The 20,594-nt window shown below is 43.3% G+C and overlaps 1 protein-coding gene across 1 annotated transcript in view; it reads right to left on the reverse strand.

Moving 5' to 3' along the window:
• Nucleotides 1-12,527: 12,527 nt before the first annotated feature.
• Nucleotides 12,528-20,594, reverse strand: part of LOC310861428 (V-type proton ATPase catalytic subunit A-like) — a 28,029-nt gene continuing 19,962 nt past the window's right edge. Inside the window, exons 10-15 of the mRNA XM_083768856.1 lie at nucleotides 20,451-20,565; nucleotides 18,612-18,675; nucleotides 17,431-17,634; nucleotides 17,178-17,272; nucleotides 14,854-15,025; nucleotides 12,528-13,539 (exon numbers count right to left, since the gene is read on the reverse strand). Of these exons, the coding sequence (XP_083624982.1) occupies nucleotides 13,447-13,539; nucleotides 14,854-15,025; nucleotides 17,178-17,272; nucleotides 17,431-17,634; nucleotides 18,612-18,675; nucleotides 20,451-20,565 (743 nt within the window). The 3' untranslated portion in view covers nucleotides 12,528-13,446. The remainder of the gene's footprint in view (nucleotides 13,540-14,853; nucleotides 15,026-17,177; nucleotides 17,273-17,430; nucleotides 17,635-18,611; nucleotides 18,676-20,450; nucleotides 20,566-20,594) is intronic.

Below are 20,594 nucleotides of genomic sequence, written 5' to 3' on the forward strand. Positions count from 1 at the left end.
CCCCCCCACACCCATTAGGATCATATTTCTTCACACGAGCAACCTGACCCCTCCGCTCGCACATGTAACAGTCTAGAACACCACTTCTTCTGTGTGTGTGTGTGTGTGTGTGTGTGTGTGTGTGTGTGTGTGTGTGTGTGTGTGTGTGTGTGTGTGTTTATAGATCACACTATGTGTATACAATGTGTAAAACGATGTGTAGGCCAAGGATTCCCCCCCCAAAAAAAATAATAATATTTGAACTGGGGACCCCCAAAGTCATCTATTTGAACTGGGGACCCCCAAAGTCATCTATTTGAACTGGGGACCCCCAAAGTCATCTATTTGAACTGGGGACCCCCAAAGTCATCTATTTGAACTGGGGACCCCCAAAGTCATCTATTTGAACTGGGGACCCCCAAAGTCATCTATTTGAACTGGGGACCCCCAAAGTCATCTATTTGAACTGGGGACCCCCAAAGTCATCTATTTGAACTGGGGACCCCCGAGGTCATCTATTTGAACTGGGGACCCCCAAAGTCATCTATTTGAACTGGGGACCCCCGAAGTCATCTATTTGAACTGGGGACCCCCGAAGTCATCTATTTGAACTGGGGACCCCCGAGGTCATCTATTTGAACTGGGGACCCCCAAAGTCATCTATTTGAACTGGGGACCCCCGAAGTCATCTATTTGAACTGGGGACCCCCGAAGTCATCTATTTGAACTGGGGACCCCCGAGGTCATCTATTTGAACTGGGGACCCCCGAGGTCATCTATTTGAACTGGGGACCCCCGAGGTAATCTATTTGAACTGGGGACCCCCGAGGTCATCTATTTGAACTGGGAACTCCAAAGTATGATGCTGCAACTTGAGAAAGAACATGAAATGAGCAGATGGTTGTGTTGTGGCTCTGCTGCTCAGTGCTCCGAGGCCCGACACTGACTGTTGTGGCTCTGCTGCGCGCCTCTATCAGGGGGAAACATTAATGACAGGCGTTCAACGTTCAACCCCAAAGCACGCTCACCTCCAGGTCAAATCCCGCGACCTTGGAATGAACGTAAACCTCAGTAAAACTATGCCTGAACCTAACCTTATTCCCTAACCCAGGGGTCGGCAACCCAAGATGTTGAATGAGCCATTTTCGACCAAAAAAAATAATTCAAAATCTATCTGGAGCCGCAAAAATGTAAGCCTTAAAATGCTTATATAATGAAGACAAAAGGGCTGCAAGTGGATATTAGCCTATCTATCAAAATAAAAAGTGCGCTATGGTTTAACTTTCATTACGGGCACGTTCGGAAATAGCGCACTGAGCGCACTGTGCAATGCAAACTAATATAGGCGAGTGCGCTCCCGTAATTGTCTGGAAGAGCATTCCATGTTTTCCACACAAGTGTGTCGTGTTTTGGGAGGTTTACAATATCGGTATTTGCCTGTATGCTTATTAATCTGCAGTGACAAACTATCAAACAATAAAAAAGTAACGTTGAAAGACATTTCCAGGGAAAGCATGCTAAGTTTGCATGAATGAGAGAAAGAGGGCTGTTGCAGTCGCAGAACTGCTGAAGAAAGCAGAAGGGAGCAAAGTCAGCAAACTAACTTTTAAGAAGTGGATCGCAGCTTACTCCACCACTCATGCTGGCTGCTGCTATAGTTTCGTTGCAACACGGGAGATAATACGTCTATATGACTCCTTCAACGTCTATATGACTCCTTCATATACTGTAGTCACCGTCTGAACGGCTTGCCACGTTTTATTTATTGTTTGATAAGTTTGTCACTGCAGATTTAGCCATGGTGCGTCATGGCAACTGCAGCCTGTTTTACGCAATCGCTACATTTACATTGTAAACGTGTACATAAACATTCAGATTCCAAATATAAAGTACTCGCCACGTGTGCCACTGGTGTTAAAATGTTGCTGGTACAGCGATTAGCATTGCTGCATCCCGCGTTGTTTAATAAAAAGCATTTTTATCCGAGCTGTTATTTTGCCATTGGCTTTCAACTACGCGCCCCCAACCGGTGTGCAACTGTGGATTTCCCAACCCCGTTTGAGAAAAGTAGCCGGGGCGCTCGGATAAAAATGCTTTTTATTAAACAACGCGGGATGCAGCAATGCTAATCACTGTACCAGCAAATTTCTAACCCCCGTGGCACATGTGGCGAGGACCTTATATTTGAAATCGGAATGTTTATATACACGTTTGGACTGCGATTGCGAAAACAGGCTGCTGTTGCGTCATGGGCTACTGCAGATCAAGCATACAGGAAATCCATCTGCATTGGCTGTGAAGGCATAAGCGTCTGTCCACGAATTGTTAAATCCTCTGTTTTCGTCTGCTATCTTTCTTTTTCTCCCTGTAGAAGCCATAGCGTAGCAGGCACCAGCATCACACACCCACCGGTTTGTTTATAATAGTGTCTGGCGCGCAGCATGCGTCGCATGCTATGACGCGAATTTTAGTTGACATTATTGAAACTTAATATTTATTCTACACATTTTTACAAATTTGGGAAACTTAAGAATGTTTCTGTCACGTTTTGCCTCCTACAGAAACCATAAATGAAAAATAAAAATGTGAAAAAATAAACTTTATACATTTTCATCGATTTTTTTGTAATGCTACAGAGAGCCACCAGGGGAGTGCTCAAGAGCCGCATGCGGCTCTAGAGCCGCCGGTTGCCGACCCCTGCCCTAACCGTAACCTCAGTAAAACTATGCCTGAACCTAACCTTATTCCCTAAACGCAACCTCAGTAAAACTATGCCTAAACCTAACCTTATTCCCTAAACGTAACCTCAGTAAAACTACACCTGAACCTAACCTTATTCCTAAACGTAACCTCAGTAAAACTATGCCTGAACCTAACCTTATTCCTAAACGTAACCTCAGTAAAACTATGCCTGAACCTAACCTTATTCCTAAACGTAACCTCAGTAAAACTATACCTGAACCTAACCTTATTCCTAAACGCAACATCAGTAAAACTATGCCTGTACCTAAACCTTATTCCCTAAACGCAACCTCAGTAAAACTATGCCTGAACCTAACCTTATTCCCTAAATCAGTTAAACTATTCCACAAGGTAAATGGGGGTGAGTGTGTTTCGGGGCAAAGCGTTCTGGTTACTGAAGGGTGTGATGCTGGCGAATAAGCCTCAGAAACCCAGACGTTTTTATTTCCAGGGAGGAAAAGAAAAGTATGCGTCCGAGTCCACTTCAATTCGGCATACAGTAGCGCAAACGTCGATCTCTCTCTGCTGATTTCTGATCGTCTGCACCTTTGTTAAATTGACGCACACACGTACACACGCACACACTCCTCTCTCTGTCTGTCGCTCGAATTAATTAGTCTCATGTCGCGCAGCTGCATCTAGATTCTCCCGGCGGATCCTACTGGGAGCTGCCTATGCCATAGGAAGCATAGGTGGAGCCCAGGTTACATTGACACTAACCCAACATAACCAGAACCATAGGTGGACCCCAGGTTACATTGACACTAACCCAACAGAACCAGAACCATAGGTGGACCCCAGGTTACATTGACACTAACCCAACAGAACCAGAACCATAGGTGGACCCCAGGTTACATTGACACTAACCCAACAGAACCAGAACCATAGGTGGACCCCAGGTTACATTAACAGAAATGAATGTAGGCTGTCTGTTATTGTATTTTCTGTGAATTAACTCACAGTTTAATCCACTGATCCTCAGCCATTTTAATTTCAAGGAGCCCCAAATTAAATGTATATGAATTAGCCTGGGGTGACAGGGTCCTATAGGCCATTTCATTATGATTTTCATCTCTGCACTGGGACCCCATGTTACAGACATGTTTACAATACAGCAGCTACTTATATTTTGTTATTTAAAGCTGTGATTATTTATTTAAGAAGCACTGTTCTGAACCAAGCCTTTAAATAAATACAAATGTAATCATCCTTAACCTTTAAGCTAAAATAATGATGACCGGGGACTTGAAATCATTGTTTTATTTTAATTGATGGCCTTCATGCCCTGGCACTTGGTCTTAATGTGCCCTCAAAAAGCTGACCACACTAAAGGACAAGTGGCCTTGCCCCTAAAAGGATGACATTCCAGGCCTGCACAGATCTCCATGTGGGACACCGGCTGACAGTTAAAACGGGTGCTTCATTCTGCTCTGTCAATCAAGCGCTTCTGTGTACCAACAGCTGGGGCCGAATGATTATTATGGCCAGAATACGACTGCCACACAAATGTGACCAGATTTGACTGAGGGACTGCCATTGGATTATTTTATTTTTTTGAATTTTCGTTTTTTTCATGTCATACGAAAGCTGGGAATCATAGCATCAAATTGACATATTGGTTGTTCAGTTTGGCCCACCAGTTTTGGAGATATGGCTTATAGAGTAATTCATGTCTTGCAGAAAACAATGAGTTGAGAAAACAGGCTTGAAAGGTTCACATTACACCTAGCTACATGTTTAAGCATTTATTTCATATTTACAATTTCAACCCTGATATTTATTTCAGACATGCTCTAGTATGTGAATAGTCTGCCTGTGCTATTAACTCATTTTGGATTAAAAAATAAAATCTGTTTTTCTCCTCTGGAGGTTGCACGATGGCAGTCCCTCAGTCAAATCTGGTCACACAATGTGTGTGGCAGATAACCACACACATTGATTGATTGATTGATTGATTGATTGATTGATTAGACAGAAATGTAAACAGCTAGTACAGTCAAACACTTGGTTTAAAAGGATGGCACAAACAAAATCTATTTAAGTTCCAATTCATAAATATGACATGAAGATAACCACATTATTCAATATCATCACAAAATATAACATCAAAATAACAAGCAGCGGAATGCCGAAAAACAAAAAAGCAGGTCAATACAAGACAAAATACAGTATACAAATTTAGCAAATAGAAATAGCAATACAAAAATAAAAAATGATGAGGAAAATTATATCAGAACATTGAATATGATGAACACAAGATAAATCTAAACAAATGCCAAGTTGAAAAAATAAGTTTTCAACTCGCTCTTAAAAACATCAAGGGAGGTGGCCCTTTTAAGGTGCAGTGCTAGTGTGTTCCACAGGCCCAGAAAGCGGCCTCACCGGTGTTCTGACTGGCAAAAAAACGCTCCCCTTGTCCGTCTCTGTTCCCTGGAGTGTGCAGTCCCTTCCTTGGAAGGTTTTTTCTCTTTTCGACCCCATTTATAGATCTTCATATCTGGGATATTTACACTTCTGGCAAATAACAGTCCATTTGCTCAGACACTATGATGACGTAAAATTGTCCATTCATTGTCAATGGGAATTTAATATTTGCGCAGGACAAGGTTTGTGAACATACACTAAAAGCTGAACATGGGACCCCTAAAAAAAACATTTCACATTGTGCTTGGTCAGCTTTCATGTCTCCTATGGATATGAATGCTGAGAGGAAGGTTTCGTTCGTTATGTTTTTAACCACTCTCCTGCTGAGTGCATTAATCTGACCAAAATAGATTAGGGGAGCCAGTAGCTCCTCTTCCGGCCTCCATCAGAGGACTAATGGACCGGGTCTAATCCAACCGGGCTGAGGCCAGCGTCTTCTCCTTCATTGATTGATTGAACAGCGTCCACATATCCATATACGCTATAGCCTGGCTGGACATTATCTGGACATTTATGGACACGATGGCTTCTAAATGTTGTATACATTTAGGTCAGTGGTGTCCGGACGGGGACGACCCACGGGTCCTTGAGGGAGTTCCAGGGCGTCCCCTTAACTTAACCCATGCTGACCTGAGATCAGATTCATACGAGGTTTCCACTGGACACACACTGGTCTGATTAACCCATTCTGACCTGAGATCAGATTCTAGAAATGTCAGTCGCTCTTCGATTTTTCTAAAATAGCAGACCTACAAGCTCATAGCGCGCCACTCGGTGGCGCGATATGAGTTTGTAGATCTGCTATTTTTCAATAGCTAAAGCATAACATGATGCCGACACCAAAATGGGTTCCCGTTCAGAATGGATTAACTCATAGAGTACAAATGGAACCAAACGGGTCCTATCCTAACTCATCCGTTTGGTTGTTAAATTAGATTTTACTATATAAATTGGGGTCCCAGAGTTAGAAATGTCATTAAAATGACATTTCCTTGAAATTAAAATGGTTGAGAACCACTTCTAGAGACGTACAAATCTTCTGTTATGGTAGTCCCTGGCATATCTATAACTTCTGTTATGGTGGTCCCTGGCATATCTTTATCTGTTATGGTGGTCCCTGGCATATCTTTATCTGTTATGGTGGTCCCTGGCATATCTTTATCTGTTATGATGGTCCCTGGCATATCTTTATCTGTTATGGTGGTCCCTGGCATATCTTTATCTGTTATGGTGGTCCCTGGCATATCTTTATCTGTTATGGTGGTCCCTGGCATATCTTTATCTGTTATGGTGGTCCCTGGCATATCTTTATCTGTTATGATGGTCCCTGGCATATCTTTATCTGTTATGGTGGTCCCTGGCATATCTTTATCTGTTATGGTGGTCCCTGGCATATCTTTATCTTCTGTTATGGTGGTCCCTGGCATATCTTTATCTTCTGTTATGGTGGTCCCTGGCATATCTTTATCTGTTATGGTGGTCCCTGGCATATCTTTATCTGTTATGGTGGTCCCTGGCATATCTTTATCTTCTGTTATGGTGGTCCCTGGCATATCTTTATCTTCTGTTATGGTGGTCCCTGGCATATCTTTATCTGTTATGGTGGTCCCTGGCATATCTTTATCTGTTATGGTGGTCCCTGGCATATCTTTATCTGTTATGGTGGTCCCTGGCATATCTTTAACTTCTGTTATGGAGGTCCCTGGCATATCTTTATCTGTTATGGTGGTCCCTGGCATATCTTTATCTGTTATGGTGGTCCCTGGCATATCTTTATCTTCTGTTATGGTGGTCCCTGGCATATCTTTATCTTCTGTTATGGTGGTCCCTGGCATATCTTTATCTTCTGTTATGGTGGTCCCTGGCATATCTTTATCTGTTATGGTTGTCCCTGGCATATCTTTATCTGTTATGGTGGTCCCTGGCATATCTTTATCTGTTATGGTGGTCCCTGGCATATCTTTATCTGTTATGGTGGTCCCTGGCATATCTTTATCTGTTATGGTGGTCCCTGGTATATCTTTATCTGTTATGGTGGTCCCTGGCATATCTTTATCTTCTGTTATGGTGGTCCCTGGCATATCTTTATCTTCTGTTATGGTGGTCCCTGGCATAATTATCTTTATCTGTTATGGTGGTCCCTGGCATATCTTTATCTGTTATGGTGGTCCCTGGCATATCTTTATCTGTTATGGTGGTCCCTGGCATATCTTTATCTGTTATGGTTGTCCCTGGCATATCTTTATCTGTTATGGTTGTCCCTGGCATATCTTTATCTTCTGTTATGGTGGTCCCTGGCATATCTTTATCTGTTATGGTGGTCCCTGGCATATCTTTATCTGTTATGGTGGTCCCTGGCATATCTTTATCTGTTATGGTGGTCCCTGGCATATCTTTATCTTCTGTTATGGTGGTCCCTGGCATATCTTTATCTGTTATGGTTGTCCCTGGCATATCTTTATCTTCTGTTATGGTGGTCCCTGGCATATCTTTATCTTCTGTTATGGTGGTCCCTGGCATATCTTTATCTGTTATGGTGGTCCCTGGCATATCTTTATCTGTTATGGTGGTCCCTGGTATATCTTTATCTGTTATGGTGGTCCCTGGCATATCTTTATCTGTTATGGTGGTCCCTGGCATATCTTTATCTTCTGTTATGGTGGTCCCTGGCATATCTTTATCTGTTATGGTGGTCCCTGGCATATCTTTATCTTCTGTTATGGTGGTCCCTGGCATATCTTTATCTTCTGTTATGGTGGTCCCTGGCATATCTTTATCTGTTATGGTGGTCCCTGGCATATCTTTATCTTCTGTTATGGTGGTCCCTGGCATATCTTTATCTGTTATGGTTGTCCCTGGCATATCTTTATCTGTTATGGTGGTCCCTGGCATATCTTTATCTGTTATGGTGGTCCCTGGCATATCTTTATCTTCTGTTATGGTGGTCCCTGGTATATCTTTATCTGTTATGGTTGTCCCTGGCATATCTTTATCTGTTATGGTGGTCCCTGGCATATCTTTATCTGTTATGGTGGTCCCTGGCATATCATTATCTGTTATGGTGGTCCCTGGCATATCTTTATCTTCTGTTATGGTGGTCCCTGGCATATCTTTATCTTCTGTTATGGTGGTCCCTGGCATATCTTTATCTGTTATGGTGGTCCCTGGCATATCATTATCTGTTATGGTGGTCCCTGGCATATCTTTATCTTCTGTTATGGTGGTCCCTGGCATATCTTTATCTGTTATGGTGGACCCTGGCATATCTTTATCTGTTATGGTGGTCCCTGGCATATCTTTATCTGTTATGGTGGACCCTGGCATATCATTATCTGTTATGGTGGTCCCTGGCATATCTTTATCTTCTGTTATGGTGGTCCCTGGCATATCTTTATCTGTTATGGTGGTCCCTGGCATATCTTTATCTGTTATGGTGGACCCTGGCATATCTTTATCTGTTATGGTGGTCCCTGGCATATCTTTATCTGTTATGGTGGTCCCTGGCATATCTTTATCTGTTATGGTGGTCCCTGGCATATCTTTATCTGTTATGGTGGTCCCTGGCATATCTTTATCTGTTATGGTGGACCCTGGCATATCTTTTCAAATGGGGGTTAATAAGTGTCAATTTGAGGGAGCTTGACATGAAAACATTTAAAAACCACTGGTATACAGTAGGTTGCATCCCTGCCAGTGTTGCCAGATTCTTTGCATGATAAATATACAGTAAGCAACCGGGGTCTATGAAAAAAAGGCCAACAGAATTGACTATAGGCCACACACAACCACTTTAAATCTATCGCGTCTTGAAAACATACATTAACCACTTCAGCCATTACATATTTGCAAGCTCACAACGCCTGTGTGCGTGCGTGCATGTGTGGCTGCCTGCGTGTGTGTGTGTGTGTGTGTGTGTGTGCGAAAAGCAATTAGTGACCTGTCAACCAACAATAACGTGGCTCACTCACAGGGGAAAAGATCCGCCATCAGGAGGATTAAAGTGTGTTATGCAAGTGTACCCGGGTGCGCTGTTGAATCTCGGGCAATGTGAATCATGGCCATCGGGGACCAGGCAACCGTATTCGAAAACGGTTCCAATGAAACGGAATCAGTCCGTCTCAGTGTGAATTGCCTATAAGATGCTGTAGCAGACACAGCTGACAAACGGATCAAATGGAACCTCATTTGAAAAATAAATACAGCTCTTTCCATATACAGACATATGACAATGTAAATATATATAGCAGATGCATAAATAAAATAATCAACCCACCACAACAGTGCCAATGAACCCAAATACACAACATAAAGATTTAAAAGACATGCAGATGAAATACCATGGGCCTCATCCTAGGGAAAATATGGAGTAGGTCAGGTAAAACAGTCAAAATTAGGGCAACCACATTACTAATAATGGCTTAATAAATATAGGGCAGTGTGGTAATAACACATTTATGACCTTTGAGATTATAAGAATGGGCTGAGGTCTAAACTCTCATTTTAGGTTCCATTGTGTTCAGGGTGAACATCCATTGTGCCTCTTTTCTGTAAAAGCAGTTTTGCCATGTCATGCCATGTCACCGCCTCTAGGTGGCAGGTGGACCTTCTCTATACATTTGAGGGTGGCTGCTGAACCATTCCCCCCCTTTATAATTCCCTTTTCGGATTGCAGCTTTATGTTCGGCTATTCTTATTTTCAGATTGCGTTTAGTTTAACATAATAGAGGGTATTGCGCGTGACATCATCATCATACCCGAAAGTTACGCGGGAACACCTACTGAGTGGCAAAAAAACTACTTCCTGGCCTTGACAGCCCATACATCCACACAGAAAGGTCCTATCTGATTGACAGCCCATACATCCACACAGAAAAGTCCTGTCTGATTGCATTAAATGACTTTAAACTAAATTAAATTGACTCTGTCACTCATTTTGCCACTCGATCAGCCATTCACTTTATGCATGCGCATACCCTCTATAGACAACATGAGTTGTGTTACAATTAATGAAGCCAATTATGTTGTGTTCCAGACCAGTCTGTGGATGATAGAAAGACCTTGGTGGTACTAGTGTGTGAACAATGGGTACATCTACCAGTCTGTGGATGATATAAAGACCTTGGTGGTACTAGTGTTTGAACAATGGGTACACATACCAGTCTGTAGATGATAGAAGACCTTGGTGGTACCAGTGTTTGAACAATGGGTACATCTACCAGTCTGTAGATGATAGAAGACCTTGGTGGTACTAGTGTTTGAACAATGGGTACACATACCAGTCTGTGGATGATATAAAGACCTTGATGGTACTAGTGTGTGAACAATGGGTACATCTACCAGTCTGTGGATGATATAAAGACCTTGATGGTACTAGTGTGTGAACAATGGGTACATCTACCAGTCTGTGGATGATAGAAGACCTTGGTGGTACCAGTGTCTGAACAATGGGTACATCTACCAGTCTGTAGATGATAGAAAGACCTTGGTGGTACTAGTGTGTGAACAATGGGTACATCTACCAGTCTGTGGATGATAGAAAGACCTTGGTGGTACTAGTGTGTGAACAATGGGTACATCTACCAGTCTGTGGATGATAGAAGACCTTGGTGGTACCAGTGTCTGAACAATGGGTACATCTACCAGTCTGTATATGATAGAAGACCTTGGTGGTACCAGTGTGTGAACAATGGGTACATCTACCAGTCTGTAGATGATAGAAAGACCTTGGTGGTACTAGTGTGTGAACAATGGGTACATCTACCAGTCTGTGGATGATAGAAGACCTTGGTGGTACCAGTGTCTGAACAATGGGTACATCTACCAGTCTGTAGATGATAGAAAGACCTTGGTGGTACTAGTGTGTGAACAATGGGTACATCTACCAGTCTGTGGATGATAGAAAGACCTTGGTGGTACTAGTGTGTGAACAATGGGTACATCTACCAGTCTGTGGATGATAGAAGACCTTGGTGGTACCAGTGTCTGAACAATGGGTACATCTACCAGTCTGTATATGATAGAAGACCTTGGTGGTACCAGTGTGTGAACAATGGGTACATCTACCAGTCTGTAGATGATAGAAGACCTTGGTGGTACTAGTGTGTGAACAATGGGTACATCTACCAGTCTGTAGATGATAGAAGACCTTGGTGGTACCAGTGTTTGAACAATGGGTACATCTACCAGTCTGTTGATGATAGAAGACCTTGGTGGTACCAGTGTTTGAACAATGGGTACATCTACCACAAGGGTGGTTGCCACACAATTCAGCAAATTTAACCAATTAGTCCCAGTGGCCTTGGGTGGTTTGTACATGGAAGTGACAACAACATCCTTTACGTTTTATTACCTCTCTTAAAACAAAACCTGGGTGATACTGTTGATATGTTTTTCAAGTTGGGATCGCATTTAAATGTGTTCCAATGTTTGGATTACATGTAATGATGATTAGGTGACAGACGTTACTCTTAGAAATGTACCGTGTGATCCGTTTGTTTGTATACGTTTTCCGTATCCTGACAACTGCTTGGCACAAAACAAAATTCCCGAAAGGACAAATAAAGTATCTATCTATCTATTAACTTCAAACGCAAAATATGAGACGTGAAGTTCTTTTACCCATTCATTTATTTAGTTGTCATATACATCAATTGAAATGCATTTCTACACTTGATACAGTAACGGGGTCATAAATATATAATAGAGTGATATCTTTGACAACATAACTAACACGCAAATTCATTCACATCTTCACTTCACACACACACACACACACACACACACACACACACACACACACACACACACACACACACACACACACACACACACACACACACACACACACACACACACACACACACACACACACACACACACACACAAAACCCCAACAACAAATTCAACAACATGGAAGAACAACAACAACAAAGTCACTATTGCGAGGTACAGCAGGAAGAGACATATTATGAACACCATCCTGGCTTCCTGATAAATTACAGCTAATTTAAACTCGCTCATACCAAGAAGAATAAATTAGGCTTTTTTTATTTTTCCAGACGCGGCGGAACTGCCTGTCCCTTTCTTTACCCTTGTGCCTGTTCCCATTTATTTCTTAAATTGATCTATACAGATTGTTTTTTTTTCTTTCATCAGGGGGAAGTACTGGAGTATGTGTATGCTAGTATTCTTACCGTATGTGCGAGGGGGCCCCCGGTAGTACAGTATGTTGTAGAGGGCCCCGGGGGTAGTACAGTATGTAAACTTGATTGGGAGGGGGGGGGGGTTGGCCCATTTATTTTCCGACGACGACAATACCGATGAAAGTTATACTTAAAGGGACACTTCACCCTTTTTGCAAAATAATATATGTTAATGACGTTTAGAAGCTTTAGAACACTTTAGAACACTTTCCATACATCTTTATGTATGTAATATGTGGTTTTAGATATTTTAGATTGTAGCAGTGAGCACAGTGTCTCTGATGTCATGGACACTGGTCTCACTACCTTCCTGGACTACAATTCCCATAATTCTTTGGTGCACTGCTCCTCCTTGTGGATAGGGGGAGAGCTGTCTTACTGAGACAAAATGTAGTCCAGGAAGGAAGTGAGCCCAGTGTCCATGACATCAGAGACACTGCTAAAATCTAAAATATCTAAAACCACATATTACATACATAAAGACCCCCAGGAAAGTGTTCTAAAGCTTCTAAACGTCATTAACATATATTGTTTTGCAAAAAGGTTGAAGTGTCCCTTTTAAAGTTGCGTGCCAAAAAAAAAATGGCACATGTACAAGCTCACCACGGAGTCACCACCGTTGCCGACACGCCATTTTCACAGTGCGGCGCGGTGGCATGATGAAACTACACGTAAACTGTCTGGTAACGGAACTCGTCGCAGCGTCTCGTATCGTAGACGAGTGCCGATGAGCGATGAAATGGACTGGATAAATAACAGCGTTGCTATATTATTATTATTATAGTCACAGGTCACATAATAATAATAAGACTTTCCAGCACCAATGCTGACAACAAGGAACGCAGGTGTGTGTACAGTTAGTTAATAATGTGAACGAACGACTGGACTGACTGAACAATATGTCGGAATGTTGAGAGTTTTGGAAGTAAGCACTCGAGGAATGAAGGGAGGAAAAAAAAGACATCCAATGGCCTTTTGGTAAGACTTTTTGAAAGCAGTTTGGGGGCCACTGGGGTTTGTTAGTTAGTTTTTTTGCACCACACCACACCACACTGCACAGCACTGGGAGGAAGAGGGACATGATGATGATGATGATGGTTCATTCTTCCAGGGTTCTGAAGCCGTTCTGCATGTCCTCCAACAGCTGGGCGTAGTCTGCTTTGATCTTGACCTCGCCGTCCTTCACCGGGTCCTGAATCAGACGAATAATAAAACACGTTAGTTAAAAGACACAAGTACATTTAAGCAATATTACACAAGAGGGTGTTGTTTAACACAATCAGTGCCGGAAGTGCATCAAAATAGAAGCTCCGGGGTGCCAGAGTTGTCTGATCGCTTTTACTCCGAAAGCCATGAACCGGAAACACTTTCCTAAAAAAGTTGACTTTACAAAGAGACCTCACATCCCGATCATCTTAATTAATTTTTTTACGCTCCAAAAAACGTTCCTATTTTGTGGGAGAGACGGATGAGGAGCAGAAATGAAGCGCCAGCATATCGATCCATTCATCACCACGGAGAGCGCCTTGGATTAGGAGATACGAGACATTCTTTCCGCCGCGCTAACATGGGAGTCAATGACAAGCTAATAATTGCACTGAGCGTTAGCATACGGAAAGCGAAAAACGAAATGCCAAAAAAAAAAAAAAAAAAAATCTGAATATTCTTATCTCTCCCCGCGTCGCTGGGACGTCGCTAGGACGTCCACAGACGTCGTAGGCACTAATATTTCGGGATCCTTATGACGGCCTCAGTATGAACTGAAACGGTTAACGTGATTATTGCCACGACAGTGATGCGGTAGGGGGAACGAGACGAAGTCGAGTTCCGCAAGCATCACTGAAGTATTTATATAAAGACGGTTACGCCGCGGACAAAGCCAACTCGGATCGTGAAGAAAAACAACCAAAAAAAGTGTAGTAACCTGCCGTTTTTTTCTACTTTCTAATTATTTGTTTGGCCCAAAACATGTGTGTTTATTGTCATGATTTGTCACGACAAGAGTTGGCTTTGTCCGCGGCGTAAACGTCTTTAAATAAATACTTTCTGAAAAGTCTATGCGGAAAATGAACGGCGATTTCTTTTCCGGGTCTCTCGAGGGGGCGGGACTGCGACGCTCTATGTATTTTCTCTATTTTCGAAATTTGTGACTAGAAGAATTTGAAAATGTATGGACATTTTGACGATGACATCGCAAACATAATTGCGATTTAGGCACTGAACCCATTTTGGGCGGGAACCCGTTTTGGTGTTAGCATTACGTTGTGCTTTAGCTATTGAAAAATAGCAGATCTACAAGCTCATAGCGCGCCACCGAGTGGCGCGCTACAAGCTTGTAGGTCTGCTATTTTTGAAAAATCGAAGACACTTTTAGAATCTGATCTCAGGTCAGAATGGGTTAATAATGAAACTGTCAGGATGTAGAAGACATTTTTAGAATCTGATCTCAGGTCAGAATGGGTTAAGTGATCATTGTATACCGGGGGCTCAACCATCCATACCGCACCTTGAACTTCATGGCGCTGATCTTGTAGAGGATCTCTCCCATGTGCTCTCTGATCATGGACCAGGTGATCTTCTGGTCGCTCTGCGCCGTGCTCTCCACGGCGTGGCGTGCCAGGTCATAGAACGCGATCATGTTGGACAGGATGCCCACCGTCTTGTAGAACGGACAGAACCTGTGGTGTGGTGGCCGGGGGAAAGAATTAAGACCCGCTATGAAATAAAAATATAGTCTCACGTACGTATAGCCAGACAATTATTCCACAATGTCCGAGGTACAGTAGGCCTATGCATTATATTTCTTTAGAAACAAGGCCAACTAATTATAATAAGCAGACATAAGCAGGCAACACTGCTGGTTGACTAATGGAGGAATGAAGGGAAAACAGCGCCCCCTAAAGTCACAGATCACTGCTGAAATATTAGAAGGGCAAATTCTGTACTTTCCGTTTCCAGTTCAACAAGTTTAAAATGGTCTTATATATATATATATCTTATATATAATATCTTCTTCATTCCCCCCCCCCCCAATTTCAATGAGCAATACATCATATGAAAGGTTACAGTGTGCAGTTTCATAATATGTAAAGAACTGAAAAATGACCATGGCCCCCTTGTATATTAAACCACTGTCCCCGGTCACATATACAGTAGTCTGGAACTATAGCCCCCATGAGCTGAATATGAGGAAGCTGCTATTTCCGTTCACGAAAATATATTAAAAAAATAATCTTATTACATTTTCTTTTAGCATTTTCTTTTCTGCTAAGCAACAAGCTATATATATATATATGCTTAGATGTTTTCTATTTATATTGGGATAAATTTGCGCGACTGTGAAGACGAAACGGAAGTGGAGGAGGAGGCTCCACTTCCGGCTTTATCGCTTACGCGCGGCAGCTCTTCCGTTGCTCCAGACTGTATGATGAAGCATTTATATTTTACTCATGACAGCTCTTCCGTTGCTCCAGACTGTATGACGGAAGCATTTATATTTTACTCATGACAGCTATTCCGTTGCTCCAGACTGTATGACGGAAGCATTTATATTTTACTCATGACAGCTATTCCGTTGCTCCAGACTGTATGACGGAAGCATTTATATTTTACTCATGACAGCTATTCCGTTGCTCCAGACTGTATGATGAAGCATTTATATTTTACTCATGACAGCTATTCCGTTGCTCCAGACTGTATGATGAAGCATTTATATTTTACTCATGACAGCTCTTCCGTTGCTCCAGACTGTATGACGGAAGCATTTATATTTTACTCATGGCAGCTCTTCCGTTGCTCCAGACTGTATGATGGAAGCATTTATATTTTACTCATGACAGCTCTTCTGTTGCTCCAGACTGTATGACGGAAGCATTTATAGTTTACTCATGACAGCTCTTCCGTTGCTCCAGACTGTATGACGGAAGCATTTATATTTTACTCATGACAGCTCTTCCGTTGCTCCAGACTGTATGATGGAAGCATTTATATTTTACTAATGACAGCTCTTCCGTTGCTCCAGACTGTATGATGGAAGCATTTATATTTTACTAATGACAGCTCTTCCGTTGCTCCAGACCGTATGATGAAGCGTTTGGAAATTGAGAGAGTCAACAGTCTGGTAACGCGAGACTATGACATATATACAATTTTATGGAAGACACTTCTAAAACATACAGCATTGGTAGTTTGACCACTTCAAATGCTCCAATCCTAACCCATTTTAGGCGGGAACCCCTCTTGGCGTCAGCATTATACGTTATGCTTTAGCTATTTAAAAATAGCAGATCTACAAGCTCATGTCAGGTGTAAAGGAGCAACTTGGACACTCAGGCATGAAGGAAGCATGAGTTCAAGTCCGTTGCTCTCCCCTTGTCCCCCATATATGGGGACTAGGTTGGCGGAGGGGTGAAAAATGGGTTACAAAATCGTGGGATAAAAAATATATAAAAACCACTGACATAGAAACAGCTTTTTCAGAAAACTGTCATTTTCAAACAGACATTTTTAGTAATCTGATCTCAGGTCAGAATGGGTTAAAATAACAACAGAAAAATAGCCGATCCACAGCTGCAGATCAGCTATTTCAGTTGCGCAAATGTCACATTCTGCTTCCCACAGAAGACACATGGCTGCTGGCTTCTATGGAATCCCAAAAGAGTGAAATCAGCCATGGAGACCGAGAAGTTGAGAACTTCAAATCCACGAGAAAGAAGTCAAATACTATAGTGTCATCACCACTGTCAACTGTCAAGCCCGGTAGTCATCTGGACAAGGAATAATAAAATTAAATAAAGGTACACTACACATCAGTATTTAGGTTTTTTTTACCTGTCGTAGGGGGTGTAACCGTTCTGCTGCAGAAAGTCGTCCTTCAGCAGCTTGGCGACCTCTAGTGTGATCTTGTCCGACTCAGCCAGAGATGCCTGTTATTATACGACCACAACAGGATGAGGAGACATTAGTGGATGTTTCACAGCTAGAGTCTAAAATAATGGTTAACGTGGTTAAAAGCTAAAAGGTGACACAGATGCGCTCCAGGTCTAAATGGGTTAAACGTTGGGTCATTCCGTGGTCTCCTCACCTTGCCGACCAGCTGGACGATCTCGGCCAGGTCCTCCTCCTCCTGCAGGATCTCCTTGGCCTTGGTGCGCAGCGGCACGAACTCCGGGAAGTGCTTGTCATAGTACTCGTCCAGAGCGCGCGTGTACTTGCTGTAGCTGATCAGCCAGTTGACCGAGGGGAAGTGCTTCCTCTGGGCCAGCTTCTTGTCCAGACCCCAGAACACCTGGAAGAGAAGAGAGAAACACACATCAGCCAGTTGACCGAGGGGAAGAAGCCAGTTGACCGAGGGGAAGAAGCCAGTTGACCGAGGGGAAGAAGCCAGTTGACCGAGGGGAAGAAGCCAGTTGACCGAGGGGAAGAAGCCAGTTGACCGAGGGGAAGAGGCCAGTTGACCGAGGGGAAGAAGCCAGTTGACCGAGGGGAAGAAGCCAGTTGACCGAGGGGAAGAGGCCAGTTGACCGAGGGGAAGAAGCCAGTTGACCGAGGGGAAGAAGCCAGTTGACCGAGGGGAAGAAGCCAGTTGACCGAGGGGAAGAAGCCAGTTGACCGAGGGGAAGAAGCCAGTTGACCGAGGGGAAGAGGCCAGTTGACCGAGGGGAAGAGAGAAACGCACAAACCAGAATGCTAGTGTGAAGCATAGGCCACTACCAATCTCTAATTTGATGTTTTTCGACCTAGAGATTGGCCCACTTGGTTATATTAATTAACAAATAGTTTAAAAAAAATGAAAAAGGATATATAATTTCGTCAACAAACTATGACGAAAAATGTTCGTCGACTACCTTTTTCTCCCTGACGAAAACTAAATGAAAACTAAGCTATGATGACTAAAACTTATATATATACTGACAATTTCATCAACAAATAAAAAAACTACCGGTAGACATCAGGAAGGGACTAGTGGACAAGAGATCCAGTATAAGTCATTTTACACATGGTTGCATGCTGAAAATAGCAGATCTACAAGCTCGCGAGCTTGTAGATCGGCTATTTTCAGCAAGTGCAAAAACAGTCATTACGACAGCATCAAGGCCCGCCAAAATACATTTTACTCGACTAATTCAACTGTAGATTTAGTCGACTAAAACTAAACCAACACTTAAACATTCCAGGTGACTAAAATGAAAACTAAATTGAAAACTATTGAAGAGACTAGGACTAAAACCCGCTGCCAAAAACAACAGTGAAAGGCGAGCATACCTGCACAATACCCAGCGTGGCTGAAGTCACAGGGTCTGAGAAGTCTCCACCAGGGGGCGATACACTGAGGAGAGTTTACATGGTTATTAAATTGGAGCACTACTAGTTGGATACGCTAATATGGTTTCTCATCTAAAAGACCATCCCTGCATCCAGGGACTCATTACATTGAAAACCTAATTACATCACTGCTCACTTATAAAATAAAAATAAAGTATTAAAAAAGAAAGAAGGAAGGAAAGGCTTCATGTACTGTACAACATGGTTTCAACTCACGCTCCTACGATGCTGATGACGCTGCCCTCTACATTCTACAACACGGTTTCAACTCACGCTCCTACGATGCTGACGCTGCCCTCTACATTCTACAACATGGTTTCAACTCACGCTCCTACGATGCTGACACTGCCCTCTACATTCTACAACATGGTTTCAACTCACGCTCCTACGATGCTGACACTGCCCTCTACATTCTACAACATGGTTTCAACTCACGCTCCTACGATGCTGACGCTGCCCTCTACATTCTACAACATGGTTTCAACTCACGCTCCTACGATGCTGATGACGCTGCCCTCTACATTCTACAACATGGTTTCAACTCACGCTCCTACGATGCTGATGACGCTGCCCTCTACATTCTACAACATGGTTTCAACTCACGCTCCTACGATGCTGATGACGCTGCCCTCTACATTCTACAACATGGTTTCAACTCACGCTCCTACGATGCTGACGCTGCCCTCTACATTCTACAACATGGTTTCAACTCACGCTCCTACAATGCTGATGACGCTGCCCTCTACATTCTACAACATGGTTTCAACTCACGCTCCTACGATGCTGACGCTGCGCTCTACATTCTACAACATGGTTTCAACTCACGCTCCTACGATGCTGACGCTGCCCTCTACATTCTACAACATGGTTTCAACTCACGCTCCTACAATGCTGATGACGCTGCCCTCTACATTCTACAACATGGTTTCAACTCACGCTCCTACGATGCTGACGCTGCGCTCTACATTCTACAACATGGTTTCAACTCACGCTCCTACGATGCTGATGACGATGCCCTCTACATTCTACAACATGGTTTCAACTCACGCTCCTACGATGCTGACGCTGCCCTCTACATTCTACAACATGGTTTCAACTCACGCTCCTACGATGCTGATGACGCTGCCCTCTACATTCTACAACATGGTTTCAACTCGCGCTCCTACGATGCTGATGACGCTGCCCTCTACATTCTACAACACGGTTTCAACTCACGCTCCTACGATGCTGATGACGCTGCCCTCTACATTCTACAACATGGTTTCAACTCACGCTCCTACGATGCTGATGACGCTGCCCTCTACATTCTACAACATGGTTTCAACTCACGCTCCTACGATGCTGATGACGCTGCCCTCTACATTCTACAACATGGTTTCAACTCACGCTCCTACGATGCTGACGCTGCCCTCTACATTCTACAACATGGTTTCAACTCACGCTCCTACGATGCTGATGACGCTGCCCTCTACATTCTACAACATGGTTTCAACTCGCGCTCCTACGATGCTGATGACGCTGCCCTCTACATTCTACAACACGGTTTCAACTCACGCTCCTACGATGCTGATGACGCTGCCCTCTACATTCTACAACATGGTTTCAACTCACGCTCCTACGATGCTGATGACGCTGCCCTCTACATTCTACAACATGGTTTCAACTCACGCTCCTACGATGCTGATGACGCTGCCCTCTACATTCTACAACATGGTTTCAACTCACGCTCCTACGATGCTGACGCTGCCCTCTACATTCTACAACATGGTTTCAACTCACGCTCCTACGATGCTGACGCTGCCCTCTCGCTCTGGGTTTCCGAGGCACTTGACGCGGCCGGCGCGCTCGTAGAAGGACGCCAGCCTGGCACCGAGGTACGCGGGATAGCCGCTGTCTGCAGGACCACAGGACCACATAACCACC

Source organism: Protomyctophum parallelum (genome assembly GCF_964188405.1).
Source record: "Protomyctophum parallelum genome assembly, chromosome: 1".
Taxonomy (NCBI): Eukaryota; Metazoa; Chordata; class Actinopteri; order Myctophiformes; family Myctophidae; genus Protomyctophum; species Protomyctophum parallelum.